This window comes from Crocodylus porosus, unplaced genomic scaffold (genome assembly GCF_001723895.1).
Source record: "Crocodylus porosus isolate Cpor-Errol unplaced genomic scaffold, CroPor_comp1, whole genome shotgun sequence".
Classification (NCBI taxonomy): Eukaryota; Metazoa; Chordata; order Crocodylia; family Crocodylidae; genus Crocodylus; species Crocodylus porosus.
Window position 1 is genome coordinate 103,626,213 of NW_017728947.1, and position 17,648 is coordinate 103,643,860.

The 17,648-nt window shown below is 43.6% G+C and overlaps 1 protein-coding gene across 1 annotated transcript in view; it reads right to left on the reverse strand.

Annotated features, from left to right (window-relative positions):
• Positions 1-356: 356 nt before the first annotated feature.
• The window catches only part of NUDT14 (nudix hydrolase 14), a 50,153-nt gene continuing 32,861 nt past the window's right edge, over positions 357-17,648 (reverse strand). Inside the window, exon 5 of the mRNA XM_019550817.1 lies at positions 357-1,319. Coding sequence (XP_019406362.1) covers positions 1,079-1,319 — 241 coding nt within the window. The 3' untranslated portion in view covers positions 357-1,078. The remainder of the gene's footprint in view (positions 1,320-17,648) is intronic.

Genomic DNA, 17,648 nt, shown 5'->3' on the forward strand with positions numbered 1-17,648 from the left:
GACAATCACCTTGCTGGGGTCGTTTGACCCCAGTACTCTTTCCTGCCATGGCAGGGGGTTGGACTTGATGGTCTGCTTAGGTCCCTTCCAACCCGACCAGCCATGAAACTATGAATAGATCTCCTTTACCAAAGTGAGTCAGTATTAATAACTCCATTCCACAGATAAAGACCTGAGACACGTTTAAGTGAAGTTACTCACACAAACTCACCCCGGAGACCAACGAAAGAATAAGAACCGTCTCCAGGGTCCCCATCCAGTGCAACCTCCACTAGGTCACGTTACAAAAGAGAACAACATTTGACCCGAAGGAATCAATTATCATTCAAGCAAACAAGGAGGCATTTGTTCCAGTGTCAGTGCACATGTTTTAAGACCTTTAATTCATACCTGTTATCATCATTGGTGCACAGCATTACAGAATACATTACAATGAACCTTTTGGTTGGTACATTCTCAGAAAGCACATCATGAGGGTTGTCTGCAAATGTCTGCGCACAAGCCCATGGGATGAAATTTCTGCATGCTAAGAAATATGTGCCCTATTGGACCTATGTACCATGGAGCAGCTCTCTGTGAGGATGAGCACAGAGGGTTAGGAATGAGGCAAGTATGTCTCTGACTTCCCAAGTCTACTGGCCAGAAACCTTTAGAGGGACAGCAGCAAATATTACAGTAAAGCAGCTGCCAGTACTCCAGGCTCCCCTGGTGAGTGAGGGCGACAGCTACACTAATGCACTCTGGGAGATCAGGATTGGTACAGGATTGTCACTAAACTAGAAGTCCTTTGTTCAAACATATTTACTCAAGATTTATACAGGGAACCAAAACCTGTCACCTAAAGTGAAATCCTGACCCTGCTGAAGTCAGTGGGAGTTTTGCCATTGATTTCAGTGGAGCAGGATTTCACTCTGCTTGCTTCATTTACAATTCCAGACAGATTCTCTCTGTGAGCGCGCCTTATGTTTGTCAACAGTTCCTGCTCCAACAACAACATTTCTACTACGCATATCTCATATTAATCCACAGAACATCCGGGAAGGCATTTGTCAAGGTTATAAATCATAGGACTTGCTTTTCATTTTTCTAGCTGCTCTTGGGCTCTGTGGTTTTGAAACCACATGAAGCTGAAGATCACACCCATTGTCTTAGGGAAATTTTCATTGAAAGCAAATTTCATGGAGTCCTGTAATGGTATTTCTATCACTTCAATCAGCTCTCCTTCTTCAGGCTGGCCACCCCCTTCTCCAGTTTTCATCTGATCTGTTACCTCTGCATAGAACATGGTCTGCTTAGAACCTGTCACACCGACTCCAGACCTGGGGGAAAAAACAAACAAGCCTCATATTTTTTTGGGAAAAAGTCATTTAATGAGTAAAAATGGAATCCTGATCCTCCTTAGATGTCTCTAAGCAAACCTGTAAGACAAATACTTATTTTTATCAATGAATTTTAAGGGTCCCCAGGTGCAAGGTGATAGGATAGAGGGAAGCAAAGGACATAATACACTGCAGCTTTAGTTAAGCTTCTGACATGGTCTCCCACAACATTTTCCTAAGTATGGAAGCACGTGAATAACAGGTCGCGCAATTAAGAGAAGTCATGCTGGCTCAGTCTCAAGTTGGGAGAAATTATCAAATGGGGTTTTCTAGGGACTAGTCCTCGGTCTGCTGCTGCTCAGTATCTTCATTAATGTCCCATAGGTTGAAATTAAGTCTACACTTTTTAAATTAGTGGGTGCTGCCAATCTGGGTGAGGTAGCAGACATTTTAGAGGACAGGATTAGGATTCAAAACGACCTTGATAAAACAGAAAAATTATCTGAAATATAAAGAGGTTAACATTTATACAGGATGAGTGCAAAGTACTACACTTAGCACCTGGGCAGACACATTTACATGTGTAAAATTTACACTGATTGGGTACACAGCTCCTCCAGTATGGAAGCAGACAGAGGACACCTTCACCAGTATAGCTTTAATTCTGAGTTTTTGCTCCCCAGGAGAAGACACTGGATCCAGGTATATTACACCGGTACAAGGACTTATGTCATCTTTCTGCTTGTGTTGTCCACCGAAGCCCTTTGGCTAGAATAAGCAATTGCACAAATACAAAACGGATAACAACTGTTTCGTTTGCAGTATTGCAGAAGGGATCTGGGGGATCACAAGCTAAATATGAATCAATAGTTTAAGTCTTGCAGAAAAGACTAAGAGGGGAGAACAGGGATGCTGTATTGCAAGTTATGGGAATGGACCCTCAGTACTGTGGGCACCACGCTTTATGAAAAAAAGGACAAATTGGAGAGACTCCAAAGGAAAGGAAAAAACGTGATTAGAAGTCTTGAAAATATGACAAAGTTTGTAAAAGTCTAAATTGTTTAGCCTAGAGAAGACAGAGGGGATTTGATATCAGTCATCAAATACAAAAAGAGGCATGGTTTCTTTTTTTGTGTGTGTGTCCACAGAGGACAGAAGCCTAGTCACGGTTGAAACAGTAGGAAGGGAGATTTAGGTTTGATTTAAGGATTAAATTACTATGACAGTAGTTAAGTACTGGAACAGATTTACCTAGATGCCACTGAATCTCCAGCATTAGGCAAACATACGTGGGATGATTCAAACAGTGAAGATCCTGCCTGAGACTGAGGTTCAGACTTGATATCTTTGGGTTTCATATTATTCTATGATAATATGAAACCCATTTTATTACCTATATGTGGAAATACTAGCCCCCTTTTAAAGTGGGTTCGTTCCTCTTTAGAACTGGGGCCCAGTGCTAGTCCCACTAACATCAATGAATGATTTTTCAGTTGCCAGCAAGCCTTGAATTAGGCTCCATTCCAGAGAAAGCCACAAACAACAAAGCTCCCTGGGTATTTGTATGCTACACTTTAGTAGTTTAAGAAGATTAGGTCCATCCGCTATCGGCTTCCTTTATTCATACACTGGACGGGTATGAGAATGGAATGGCTGGATGGGACCCTACTCTGTTCAGCCTGACCCTTTAGCCTTGAACCCTAGGCCTGTGTATATCTGAAGTAATTCAACCTCCCAGCTACATTTATTACAGTGGATCTAGCTGAGAATATTTTAGATTATACAGTCTTCAGATAGACCACTTGCTGTGTCATAGACTTTTTATTTGTTAATCCTCTACTTCTTTAGTTACTTCATTTAGACATTTTTAAAATAAAAGATAAGTCCATAATCCACTCACAGGGTTCCTCCAAGAAAATATTCATACTGCAACTGCAACTTGCATTTCATGTAATTACAAGTGACTTCTCAAACGCATTAGAGCCTGACCCAAGGCTCACTGAAGCTCTGGATCAAGCCCTGAATACTGAAGAATTATTAGCCTCAATATAATCTTAGTGAGTATAACCCTGCTTATCCAATCTCTAGTTAACTAAATCTTCCAGTTAATCCAAGGTAAATCGTGTCCCACAGCAGGAATAAAGCCATGCATAATTATTCCTTCAATCTCCTAAAACACTTCTAATTATTTTGGTTGGAAAATGAATATTAATTGTTCTGTTCAGCTAGTTGCTAAAATCAAGAGAACAATCTTCTTTCTTTATGAAAGCAGAACTGGGATTTGGCAAGCTGGGTTCTTTTTCTTGCTCTGCCACTGTCTTGTTGTACAACAGTGGTACTCAACCAACTCTTCCCTGTAGCGTGGGGCCAGTCCATGGGCTGGATCCAGTGCATGTGATCAGTCTGCGGCTGGATCTGGTAGTGGAGCTGGTACATAGGCCCCATCCTGCATGCAGGGCTGGCCCTGTGCACTGGATCAAGTTGTGGACCAACCCTAAGGACAGAACTTGTGCACTGGATCCAGATCTGGATCGATCCCATGTATCTACCTGAACCGGCAAACCATGTAATATGGCCCAAAGAGCTTCCAGCTGGTCTGGAAATCCAGTAGTGGGGGAACAGTAGCAGCATTAACTGCCTGTCTCCCATAACCACAGGAATTAGCTGCCACCACGTCTGCACAGCCAAAGTCCTGAACTGGTGGGGAGCCCCACAAGTCGGATAACACAGCTCTGCAGGCTGGATCCAGCCCAGGGGCCCACAGGGTGAGCACCACTGCTGTATGAAGATGGGCTAGTTACCGCTCTCTACCTCGGTTTCTGCATTTGTAAAAGGCAGGTAATGACACTTATTCACCTTTGTCAAGTACCTTTTCCACGAGCCTGGGATGAAGGGTGCTACATAAGGACTCTATCACTTTCATACTCATCACTGTACTTTCATAATTCTTTTTGTATACTCCTTGGCCAAAGGAAAAGTGACCAGCAGGGAAGCAGCAAGAAAATGGACTAATGGGCTTCTCCTCTTTCACCCCCTCGGTTGCTGAAGAACTTGACCTCCTTTCTCAGTTGAACTGAGTTAGAATCTACCGTTTCTACTGACCTTGTTTGTGCAGACATTACCCTTAGCATTTGTATCTTATTATGGTGGCCATTAGTGCCAGGTTTATAGATTCATATATGTTAGGGGCTGGAAGGGACCTTATAAAATCATTGGGTCCAGCCTGCCTGCACTTTGTCAATAAAGGAGCCGTCCAGTCCTGATAATGATCCACAGACTTGACGCACCTGCCACAAGTTTAAATGCCTTCTTCAGACTCCTCCCACTCCCTGCTCTCTTCTTCTTTCTCTATTGGGAAGCTGCTCAGAGGAATAAGCTCCCTCATCAGGCATACTGCCACTCATCTCAATTGCAATGAAAGATCCACAGACAATACAATGGAAACACGGCTTTTGAAAGCAGCAGGATTTACACACTGGGCCCACCGGGCTGGCTTAATCATTCTAATCTCATTATAAAAGTAAAGGAGACCCAGTTTTCATCAAGCTACTCCCAGCAACCACTTTTCAAAAGTCGGAATGGTATTTTTTATGCTAATGTGATATCAGTGTTCTTTCTGCTGTGATGATGACACACTTTACTATATTTTTTGGCATTAAAAAGCAATATATTTTCTTAGTACTAACACGCAATAACACATGGTGCTAAAAGCAACTCTGCAGATGAATCACTGATCAAAAACAAAGAAGGTTCTTTCAGAAGCCATCGCAGGCAGCCATTTAAGTCCTAAGAGAAGTGCAAGATATTTTGCAACCATGCTGACCACAGTTATTCAGCTTGGTTTCTATCACTGACCTCTACCCAAAGTGCTGTTAACTTTTTTCAATCCTTCCCCAGTACGTTGAACAAAATTGTAACATAAGGGATTTATTCACTATGGAATAACACCTTGGTTTTAATTCACCCTTACTTAAATCCTTGAATTTCCTTTTTCTAACCCATTTTCTGTATATCTTATGTTTAACAGGGTGAAGGGGCATTTGGTTTTTGTAATCAATGAAGTGGAGATATTCGATTTTCTTACCTTTTTCTTAAAAATAGAGTGATACTTTTTCTTCACTTATTTATTTTTGGAGGAATTCTTTTTTTTAATAACTATAAAGATGTGCACAACCTGGGATTTCTTGATTATTGTTAGTAGAAACTTAAAGAAATTTAAATAAATGAAGACATGGCAATTTAGCATCTAAAATCTTTAGGGCAGAAAATATGACTTGTTAATATCCAGACACCGTAAAAAGTTAGAATATTATAGACATGTATAACAATATTATTATTGCTGGTAGCTCTGTTCTCGGTCTCATCTTCTGCTCCCCGTTTCCTAACCTGTTTTACACAACTTGATTTTAGTACCAATTCTAACACATGTGTTTCATCCAAAACAGAAGTGGGAAAAAAAGAGAATCAGTTGAGTAGAATACACTGCCTACCCTTTTAATTTGTTTCTGAAGTATATTATCTCTTTTGAGTAACACAACTGGTGTAGATCTGTATTTAGATGGTGACAGCATTAGTCATTATCTAGTCAATTTGACCTTTATTAACATTTTCTGACTTATTTACAAAGTAGTCTCTTCCTCTTTAACACTTGACATAGCTGCAGCTGTGGAAATCACTGGAGTTCTCCTACCATGCATCTTTTCTTTAAAGTAGAAAATTTCTGGCACAACAACAGGAAAAAATGAGAGATTCAGTTTCTTGCCACTGTAATTGATATCAATCTGTGCTTGCACTGCAAATTATTTACTTGCATTGCGTTTCTACTTAATCAATATGCATTTTCTTCAGAGCCCAATAAACCAAACCAGTCCATTATTCTCAAACTTAAAAATACTTCTAAATGTCATTTGCACTGGATCTGCCAATCTTGTTCCTTTTTTGTGGGGGGAACAATGTTTTTGGTAGATGTGCCACAAATTGTCACTCTGATCCCCTTCCCCTGTCTGATCTATCACTCTGCTCTCTGCTTCCTGCCCTTTACTCCCTGTCTAATCTGCTGCTCTGCTTTCTATTCCATGTGCTGCCTATCCCCTCCCTGATCTGCCATGTGCCACACACCGAGGCTGCCCAGGTGATTGGTGGCCTGTATGTAAACCCACCCCTGCTTTATACCCAAGAGTTGCATTGATTTGGGTCATCACCTGCTATTCGTATGTTTGCAAAACTTGCCACTGAAGTCAATGGGGCAATGCAAATTTCGGCAGGACACAGCCGCACGTTCATGTTGTTTATTATTTCTTTGCTATCTCCATTTTAATGTGCATCTTGAAATAAACCCTATTTAAGAACAGAAGACACAAAATGATTTTCAAAGCAGTTTATTTTACTCTTTTCTCCCACTGGCAATTTAAAACCTATTAATGTTCTAACTCAGCCATCTTCCCCCCACCCAAAATTTAACTGGCTGACTTTGGAGGCTTTGCATTACATTACGTTATCTTCTGTATAATATTAAATTGCCTACATAATGTCATACGGTTTCAGTTGCCCAACTATGCATTTGTCTCACTGGTGTCTGAAAAAGGTAATTTGGTTCATTGAGAGAGGAAGATATTTTGCTTCACAATATGATCTATACCCTATGTTTTCCTGCTTTCTATTTTTGATCTAATCATTTATCTCTAACCCACAGTTAGTGGGCTACATGTTGCCCATGCACCTTCCAATGCTGCTCACAGATACAGGAAATTACAAAGTTAAAACTGAGGTTAACAGGGAACAACATGATGTGTTGGTGTGGGTGTATATGGGGTGGGAAAGCATGTGGGTATGTGTGTGCATGTATAGAGTCTGGGGGGTATGGGTGTGTGTGGTGGGGAAGGGTGGCTGGGGTGTGTGTGGGTGTAGGGTGTGCATAGGGTTGTGGGTGTGCTTGTGGGGTGTGCATGTGTATGGTTGTGAGGGGGGTGGGGTGAGGTATGTGATGGGCCCCTGCCCCTACAAACACCCTCCCCCCATTGCACACAGCTCCTGCCACCAGCACCAACAGCAGGCAGCAAGCCCTTGGAGTGCTTACAGCCCGCAGCAAGTGAAGCCCCTCAGTGATACACAGTCCTGGTGAGCCCCAAGACTGCGTGTGGCTGGGCCGCCGGCTCCATCGCATGGGGCTCGTGTGCCTGGCCCACTGGGGGGAGCCCCAGCACAATGAAGCTGGCGGTGCAGATCATGGGGCTTGGCCGGGCCGGCAGGGAGGGGGCGAAGCCAACCCAGCTCCATAGTGCAGAGCTCCCCACCATTCCCCATGACCTGTAACTGGCAGTGAACGGGGCTGGGCTGCCTGCTTCAGCATATGGGGCTCCCTCCGGAGGCATGCAGCTCAGGTGGAGAACTCAGGAACTACATACGAGCCCTGTGGAGCCCAGCGCAATGGAGCCAGGAAGTCCTTGTGCCCCTACTAGCCCAGGATCTGCACTCCTGCTGCCCTGCCCTGGATCCTCACTGGCCCTGGCTCCTAGGCATTGGTGCAGGCCCTGAACTCCCACCCAGCTGCCACTTCGCGCACTCCCGCCTGCCCACTGACATTACTACCCCCACCTACCTGCTGCCACTCCACCTTCTGCCTACCTGTCACCTCTGCCACCACTTACCCTGCCCCCACCCGCTGCCGCCATTTCCCTATCTTCCTGCCTGCCGCCATGCACCACCGCTTCCCGCTCACCGGCTGCTGTTGTTCTCTTGCCCGCCACTGCTGCTTCCCTACCTGTGGGGTCAAGGCCATCCCGCATGTGAGGGTGAGAGCTCAGCATGTGCTGCCCCCGTGGGAATCAGCAGGGCTCAACCTCATGTGAGCACAGCAGGAGCAAGAGCAGGAGCAGGGGCAGGGGCAGGGGCAGGGACCAGGCTGGATACAGGGAATTGGTAGGCACCCGCCCATGGGCCATAAGAAATCACCTGGTGGGTATTTTGCCCACCCCTGCCTTATTCCCTGTGACAGGGCTGTCCAACTTCTATGTGGCTGAGGGCCACATGCCCCAGAGGCGACAACAGTGGGAGCTCTATCCTGCACAGGTGGCACCACTGCATGCTGCGTAGGCACCCCTCTGCAGCACCATGCATGCGGGCATCTACCTCTACTTCGCTGCACTGGGTGAGTGGGAGCCCCAGCCTCACCCTCAGTGGCTTCAATGCATGCTCCCCTGGCACCACATGCTGCACTGTGCTTCCTGCTCCACCTCCTAGGAGGGGCAGGAAAAGGAAACTGGAAGAGGGAGGGGGAGCCAGGAGACCTTGGCTGCTGCAGCTGGAGCAATGTGGAGAGCAGTGCCATGTGGGAGCCTGGAGGCTGCAAATGAATCTCTTGGGGGCCACATATGGCTCATGTGCTACCAGCTGGACAGACCTGCCCTATGAACTTTTTCTTTCTTTCCTATTCTATCTGCTGTTCATATAAGTCTGTGGTATTGTGTTTTTTCATCTCTATGTTTTTTTCCTTTTCATATTGTTCCAGATTTCAAATGAAATTGCTTTCTCTGTGATGGCAAAACAAGCCTCCCAAGAACAAAGATAAGGACTGTATTTATTACTAACTACTGCATGGCATATCGCTGAACCTCCCAACCCCCAATGTGCTACGCCACATGAGGCAGAGCTAAAATAAAAACACAGAAAAAATTATCCTGTGGGAATCTAAAATGCTTGGAAATTTATTTTTTTGGTGCAAACTAATTTCTGATCTCCATCTCATAAGTACTCCAGTGCAAACACACACACACACACACACACACACACACACACACAATGAGAGGGTACCAAATTTGAGTGGAACACAGGTATCTTGGGGATGAAAATAAAGGTAGTTCCTTGAAATCAATGACAAGTGTACAGATAAAGTATTTCCTCCTGGGAATCAGGATGACTACCTACATGTACTGTATATAACGAGACTAGGTGCGCAGGTTGTGTACATCAGTAAATCAGAGCGGAGCCTGAGAAAGCCACGTTGCCATTTGTGGGCTTTTCCTTCCCAGCCTAAGGAAGTGAATAGTTCTAGAGAGAAAACTGATAAAGAAAACAAGCAAGCAGATTTTCCACTATTTTCATTTGCTTATTTCTGTTTGAAAGTTGATTAAAGGTAAGTCACTTTCCACTTGTTTTATTTCTAGCTTGTAGAGAGAGACACTTTCTGGGTTACTGTTTATTAACCCTTTCACTGCTCTTAGAAACAGCTTGGAGATCTTACCCATAATATTCTCAGAATTTATAGCTCAAGAGAAGAACCAGCAATCAGCAGATACCGGAGACAAGTCATCCCAGCATGTCTTCAAAATAACTTCTGGCCACCTTTCATCCATACCATTTAATCTTTTCAATGCCTCTTATTAAAGATCTGGCACTTAGGTCAAGAGTCCAGATAGGTCAACTGGGTACCTATTTGAGATACAGGCAGAAATGACTCTGACACCCCATCCATAAAGCTGCTCAGGCACCTGAGTTAGGACTGCAAAGTGCCCAAGTGCAGGGTTGTGCTCATGTGCAGATAGGCGCCTCACTCCTCAAGCTCTGTTGTGATCCAGAATGAAGGTGGAGTGGTGCCCATGCTTCGCCTAAATCCTTGGATTGACTTAGGCAAGAGACAGCAAGCAAGAGGAAGCCTGATGCTAGCCTGGTGGTCCTGCGGGGCAGGGAAATCCTGGATGCCCGTTCTTACTCTCAGTATTATCGCTATCAAATGCTCAAACAATCCAGGAGCAGGAAGTGGAACGCATGACTCCCCCCTCCCACCTGAGTGCCCTACCTACTAAACCACTGGGTTTGTACTACCTTTGGTTTGCTCTCCTGTTGCCCATGACTTGTGTTGTTGCCTGCAAAATAGCCCACCTTCAACAGAGGGGCTGGAGGAAGTTCCAACCAGACTAGTCCATGGTCTGGTGATTAGGACGCTATCTTATAATCAGGAGATACAGGTTTGAAACCCTTCAGACTGGGAAAAGACTAAAACTTAGGCCTCTCACTTGCTAGCTGAGAGTGCTAACCAGTAAGTTATTATGTAAAAGATGGTTGCCATCTCTCCGCTCCATTAGAAGCCTGCCCTCAGAAGAGGACTCAACACTGAATCTTGAGTGGATGAAGATGTGCAGCCTGGGATTAGGCACCTGGTCTCCAGCAAGGAGATGATGTTCAGACATGTCCTTGTTGAGCATTTCTAATCTGCTAGCACAGCTGGCTCCTTTCTCAGCCACTGGAATCTGACTTGCCCTTTGCAAGGGCCTGATTTCTCTCCACTGACTGCAGAGTATGCCTAGGTGTCTAACCCAATTTTCTTTGAACCACCCCTGGCTAGGTGCCTATTTTCATACATTACAATATCTAAATTGAAGGGTCTTAAGAGTTCAATCTAGATTTTTCCCTTAATAGCTCAGACTGTGATTTTCAGAGGTGTTGAAGGGAATTAGGCACAGTCACCACTTCAGTGGGATTTGAGTGCCTGATTCCTTTAGGGTATATAAGAAATCCTCCTCTTCGCTATAAAACAAAGTCAGCCAAGGAGTGAGAGACTGCACCTGCTGACTTCAATGGAAACTGCATTCTCCTACCAGGGGATCAATATCTTCCTGTGGAGTTCACAACTGCTTCAATTTAAAATGATAGCACTTACAAAATCTGCTGGTCCAGGCATAGTACTCGAACAGCTCAGAAGCCAGCTACTTTCCAGACAAAGAACCTGTTGGATCTTTCGCATTACTAGCACTGACTTTTTTCCTGTTTTGTTTCAGAGAAAATCAGATATAGAAATCTCTGTCACTTTTAGTAACATAAAACAAACTTAAAAGCACTAAAATCAGGATATGAAAAAATAATGTTTTCCATATTAGGGTTAATTCAACCGCATTACATGAATGCTGTAGTTTCCACTGCTGTGTTTCACTAGAAATAAAGACGATAGCTTACTAGGGCCAAGTCATGGCCCAGCTTTTGCAGTCAAGGGAGTAGGCAGGCACTCCCCTATACCAGATCAGCATAGACCAAGTCTTAGCACAGTTGGTGATGTGGCCTGTGCACAGCCATTATGTTCCTCTTGCTCTCCCTCACATGACAGGGTTGGACATGAGCTCACAGGGTGGGACACATAATTCCATCTCAGACCAGAGGGGAAAACACTATTGGCAGATGGGTACTCCAGTCTGTTCTTGGAACAGTGCAATTAATGTACTGCTTCTTGCTTGTGGGTAAGCCACAGTTTAAGCCTTAATACCTGTTAAATGGACCATGACATATACAGGACGCGCAACAGTGCTGCAGAACATTCCTCTGAGAACTGGAACTCTTCATTACAAGGCTTGCTGAATTTAAGTTCATAATCATAACATGTTTCACAAGTGTTATATTTATCATACTTCAGAATGTATGTAACAGTATGTGATCGTTTAAAACATATATGCATACATATACACAAATACATACATACATATACACATATACATACATCCATCTATCTATCTATCTATTCTTATTCTTTGGTCATATATGTACACCCCCCCATATATATATCTATATCTATATATATCTACACACACACACACACACACACACACACACACACATACACACACACAAAATATATATATACACATATATATATGGCCAAAGAATCAGAATCCAGAATCTGTGTTCCAGGTTAGCTTTCCTGTTTCCTAACCTTTGTCTACTTAGTTATGCAAACTTAGTATGGCAATCCCATACATTTAAAAAAAATTAAAATCATGCAAGTATCTAACAATTATAACATGATCATAATTTAAGAAATTGCTCCCTGCTGAGGCATTTAAGTAATGCACCATAAACGTGAATGGACTCTGTTATCCAAGATGAGGTTTTCCATAGAAATCTATATACCAATATTTAAAAGCTGAACTTCTAATTTTTTTCCTTAAACATTAAATCTTTTTAATGTGATAAGTATTCAAAGTTTTACTTGCCTGCTTTTGTACTTTAATTATAGGTAGTTAAAGATGAAGTTCTTTAAATGGAACATACTCATGTATAAAATATAACATATTTATATGCAAAATCTGGTATATGAGAATGTATAATGCCTTGTTTACAAGTAAAAACAGTGTCTCTATGGTTTCTTTACTGCATTCCAAATCTATTCAGACATGCGACGGGTAAGCTGATGAACAATTACATGCAGTTCCCACTGTAATTTCTTAAGACCTTTATACAGTTCTAATGTTAAGCAGCAGGTGCAGAAAACCCCCCAGAATAGAAGCAATTAACACAAAATTATATTACATTATACTGTCCACAAACAGGTGTACTAGCAGGTGATCTTTCTAATTATAATACACTTGATTGTACTACAGCTATTAAGCACAGTGCAGCGAGGTAAAAATGGATTGTATTCAAAAGTTAATGTGTAGAAGGAATAATGGTTTTGAAAATATTACAGTGCACAATCTTGGCTCTATACGATAAGGACTGTGTTCTTTCTTTTATAGCTTCTGCTTGTTGTAAAGCACCCAGGCCAAAATATTCAAACTTGTAAAAATTAAAACTAGGCCCCTAAATAAACTGACTTAATTTTTAATTTTGCATACCTACAGCTTCTATTGTAGCCACTATATACAATTTATTACATCCTCTGACAGAAAACAAAAGGGGGGAAAGGGAAAAGGGGCTGAACTGGCAACCCAGAGTATTTTTTTATCTTGCTCTTTGGCTGCATTATTTAAAGCTGGAGCATTCTATAAATATTTTTGATGAATACTGAAAATGTTAGAATGTGTGGAAGTGCTACAAGCTTAGAGAAACCTTGCAATCAGCAAGAAATAAAAAATCTATTATTTTTCTTCTGCCGTGTACTAAAACATGTCAGCAACAAAGCACTAGGAGCATTTCTACCCCAAAAGCTAGCTTGGCTTCAAATGAGAACGGTCTTCTCCTCGTGACAGGGAGGGAATCTGTCAGCATCTGTTAAAGGGGAAAGCCAAGACACCTGATCACTAACAGAACAATGAACAACCTGTGACCGCTGCTGTGTTAATGGTTCTCTCTCAGGTATGCCGTTTCCATTCAATAAAAATGATATTTTTGCTTGTTTAACTTTTGAGTCTAATAGCTCCTGCTGCTTCTAAAAGTTCTTGGAGCTTCTGATCATGCTCTTGTACTATTTTCCACCAGATTAAAATGTAGACTCATACAAAAATAGGACTGGAGGGAATCTCAAGGGGCACAGACATAAGTCATATTTGTTGTGTGATCGGCCCCTTGAAAGCACTCTACAGCTGTGCCATGACTCACGTGCATGGCTGCACAGTACTTTTACAGTAACAAATTAACCCTTGTCAAATGAGGGATCAGAGGAAAGGTGCTCTAACTCATGGCACTTTATGTAAAACACTGAGAGTTAGACTGGGGGCCTGCATATCTGTCAGTGCCCAAGAAGTCTTTTAGTTCAACCCCCTGCTCAAGGAAGGAACATCATGTTATATGTGTCCAAGGGGATCCTGAAATAAAATGACTCCAGCCAGCAGTGTGGAAAAGTGCTGCCAGGCAGGTAAGGAAGGAGTGCATAGAGAACATATAGTAAAGCCATGCATTCATTGTCATTAACAGATTCCACAAAAACTATCTTTAGATTATGTGCACATTCATGTATCTCACATATCCCGTCTAAACCACACCACACAAATGTTTGTCTTACCTTAAAAACTTGCACTAATGGAGAGTCTACAGTCTAAGTAATCTGGTCCTTGTTCAGTTTGCTTTTTCCCCATATGTCTAGTTCATGATAAGGTTACCACTCTGGCCATGTCTAGCCTGGAAATGTAACATGCCCACCACAGCTGTCCTCAGGCGTGCTATACAGGTCCATGAATGCCAGCTTCTGAACTGGAAGCAGAGCAGCTGCAGCTGCATGGCATGAAGGACATGTTAGAACTACTGAGGGACATGGCTGATTAGCATGGCTAAACTGCTTCTTGTCTGGGAGGCAGCAGGCATGGAGCTGTGGGCAATGCTTTTTGTTTAAGGAAATGCTTCTAAGGACAGGGATCAGGGACCAGTGTCCAGGGCACCCTCCATTCCAAGGGTAGTAGCCTGGCTGTGGCTCAGCAAGACGGACATCTCTGGCTTGCTCTTTTTCCAGGCCAGCTTCACAAGAAGGGGTGAAGGCTGCTCTCAGACCTGCCTATCTGATCACCTGGTAGTTAATGCTTTTTACTGGAAACTGGGAAGTCTCATAGTGAGAGTGGCCTAGAACCCAGCTCTCCTAGTTCCTGGACAAGTGCTCTACCCCTGAGGTTAATGGGCTGAAGGGTGGGAGTGCCCTTATCTTCTGGCTACTCAAGGTATTTCTATTCTTACAGGGAGTTACGTGCCTCTGCAGGGAGCACAACATCACAAGAGAGCCTAAGTGGCCACAGCAGATTCCTTCTGAGCATGGTCAGAAGGCCAAGACACGCTGCACAGTGAGAACTATCTAAAACACACATCAGTGGTCTTAAATGCCACTTATGCATCTACCTTTAAATGCCTTAAATGCAGAAGTAACACTTAGTGACCTAAACAGGAACGGGGCATTGGGTCAAGATGTCTGATAGAGGTGCGCTTTATTTAGAGGCCACAGTTCTGATAGATCTGCCTTAGATTACATGAACTTCTGCACAGTCCAGTAACTGGTTCCAACTGGCTCGTGCCGGAGCCTCTGAGAGGTACAGTACCCTGTATCCACCATGCTACTCACTTGTGTCCATTGGCTTCCACTCTCCTTCCCTGGACTCTTCATTTGATTTCTTCTGCCCAATTCCACGTAGACTCTTTTTCCAGATTTCCCAAATTCTCTCTACGTAACTCATATCCTAGTCAGATAAATTGCTCCTCCTTGCCCAGCCCCAGTGGTTCCCAACCCCTAGTCCCAATCTCTTTGTCTAGTGAGTCCCAGTTTCCTTTTCTAGCTCCTCATCTGATCACAGTCTATATGCAATCTCAGGAGCACCCAGTGTCCCCATGATACCTCTGTTGGTCTTCCTGGCTCCAAGTCACAGCCAGTCCCCAGCTCTATTAGGGTGAGTCTACTTCTCCCTGTCCAAGCCAACTTCTCATTAGATCCGTCTCCCACCCCCTCTCAGATGCACTTGGTCCCTTTGCATTCAAAATCAGGGAGCACCCTCCCCACTGCTTGGGTGCTAGCAGCCATTGAGAACACAAGAAAGACTGTTTTAGCATCCAGACCCAGTGGGGCATGCTACAACCCGCACTTGCAGTTGTTGTGAAAGATGTATTCAGCTTCAGGTGGGTTACATTTGGGGAGAATCGTCCAAGTTCTCAGCTGGGATAAAGGAGCTATTATTTTTAGAGGTTTTTAATCTGTCTGAATCTGTTCAGAGCACCATGGTACATCCCTGACACAAAGGTTACCTCAAATGCATACCAAATTTGTGTCCCAGCTCCAGAACTTGGGGTCAATGGAGCTTCTCAAAGAGAGAAAAATGGCACCAGAATGTTTTCACCATGGGCAAAACAGGATTTTTTCACTAGCTTCTTAGTCTTACAAATGACTGAATTGTTTTTTGCCTGAAATGTCCATTCTTCTTTTCCCTTTCCCCCACATCCAAAAATTAAAACTAAACAATCTCTCTCACACACAGCATAGAACATTTCTGCCCCAATAATTTATGTGTGGAAAAGCTATGGACAACTAAAAACAGGCCTTTATGACGAAAATAAGAATAATAATCCCTCCTATAATAGTATTAAGATACAGGTATAGACTAGTGGTCAGCAAACCTTTTGCTGTGGCAGGCTGGAAGGACCCAACTCAGGTCTGAAGTGAGCTTATGCTAAGACCTGGCTGTTGCCACTGCCTCTCTTTGCCACATGGCCATGGCTTGGGGGAAGCTCTGCATAGCCTAGGCATGGCACTGCGTGGGCAAAGCCCCCACCAACCTGCTGTGGCATGGTGTAGGTAAAGCCTCTTTCCACCCCTGCCACTGACACCCTGTGGGTTTGTGAGCCAGATCCAGCCTGCTGACCCCAAGCATAGGTTGATTTCTTACTAACTGCCCAGAGTACTCTTGCTCCTAGACTGCTGGAACAGCTATTTACTTTCTTTTCTGTGCCACATAAACTGCACTGGTCAGCTTGTGAGAAGGGAAAGGGCAAAGTTACAGCTCTGCCCACTCTCCAACCCTTCCCTCTCATTCCCTTTCTTTCTGCAGGGAGGTACAGGGAACCTCAGCAAGGGAGTCAGAAGAAACCCTGCACCGTGCTGCTGCCCTATCAGCGCTATCAGGCAAGCCACAGTCGCAACCCCAATAGTTGTCATATTATCTATCAGGAGGTGTCACTGTTACACAGTCACTCTCTGGTCATTAATAAACTATGAGTTCCCAATATTGATACCATCAGAATTTCTTAGCTTTGCTCACAAAACCAAATGCAAACAATATTCATCTTTTTATTATGTACCTGATTCAAACCACCCAAGAGAAGAAAATTTAGATTGATCTTGTTTCCTCTATGTCCAGGTCCTTCTCCCTTAGTTCAAACTAATTCTACATGTGCATGCCTCGGAAGTGCTTATGTACCATGATACATCCAAAGAACATTGAGGCAAGGACTGGACGTACGATATGTAGAATGGGAAACATCGACCTCACCTATTGGATTGTTAATGGAGCCACTATGATATGATTCATGGAGCTGATGGATCGTAATAACAAATCTGGATAACATAGTTTATGTTAATCCAAATATTACTAATGTAATTACTGACTCAGAGGAGCCATTGTAATGTCTTATGTCAGTGCTTTGTATTAGTTTCAACATGGATACACTTTGGACAGTGTTTACAGATTCATGGATATTAGGGGCTGGAAGAGACCTTATAAGATCATGGGGTCCAGCCCCCTTGTGCTTGGGCAGGAAAGAATTCTAGCGTCAGGTGACCCCAGCAAGGTGGGAGTCGAGATGTTTCTTGAAGACTACCAGGGCAGGTGACTGTACCACCTCTGGGGGGAGTTTGTTCCAGATCCTCGGCACTTGAATTGTGAAGAAGTTTTTCCCTATGTCCTACCTGAAGCATTCTTCAATCAGTTTGTGTCCACTGTTTCTTGTCTTCCCCTGGGGTGCCGTGGTGAACAGATGCTCTCCCAAGCCCTGATATATGTCCCTAATAGATTTACAGGTTGCCACCAAGTCCCCTCTAAGTCTTCACAAGCATCTGAACAAACATCCTGTTCTTCCATAGTTTCATAGTTTCTAGGGTCGGAAGGGACCTGAGCAGATCATCTAGTCCGACCCCCTGCCATGGCAGGAAAGAGTACTGGG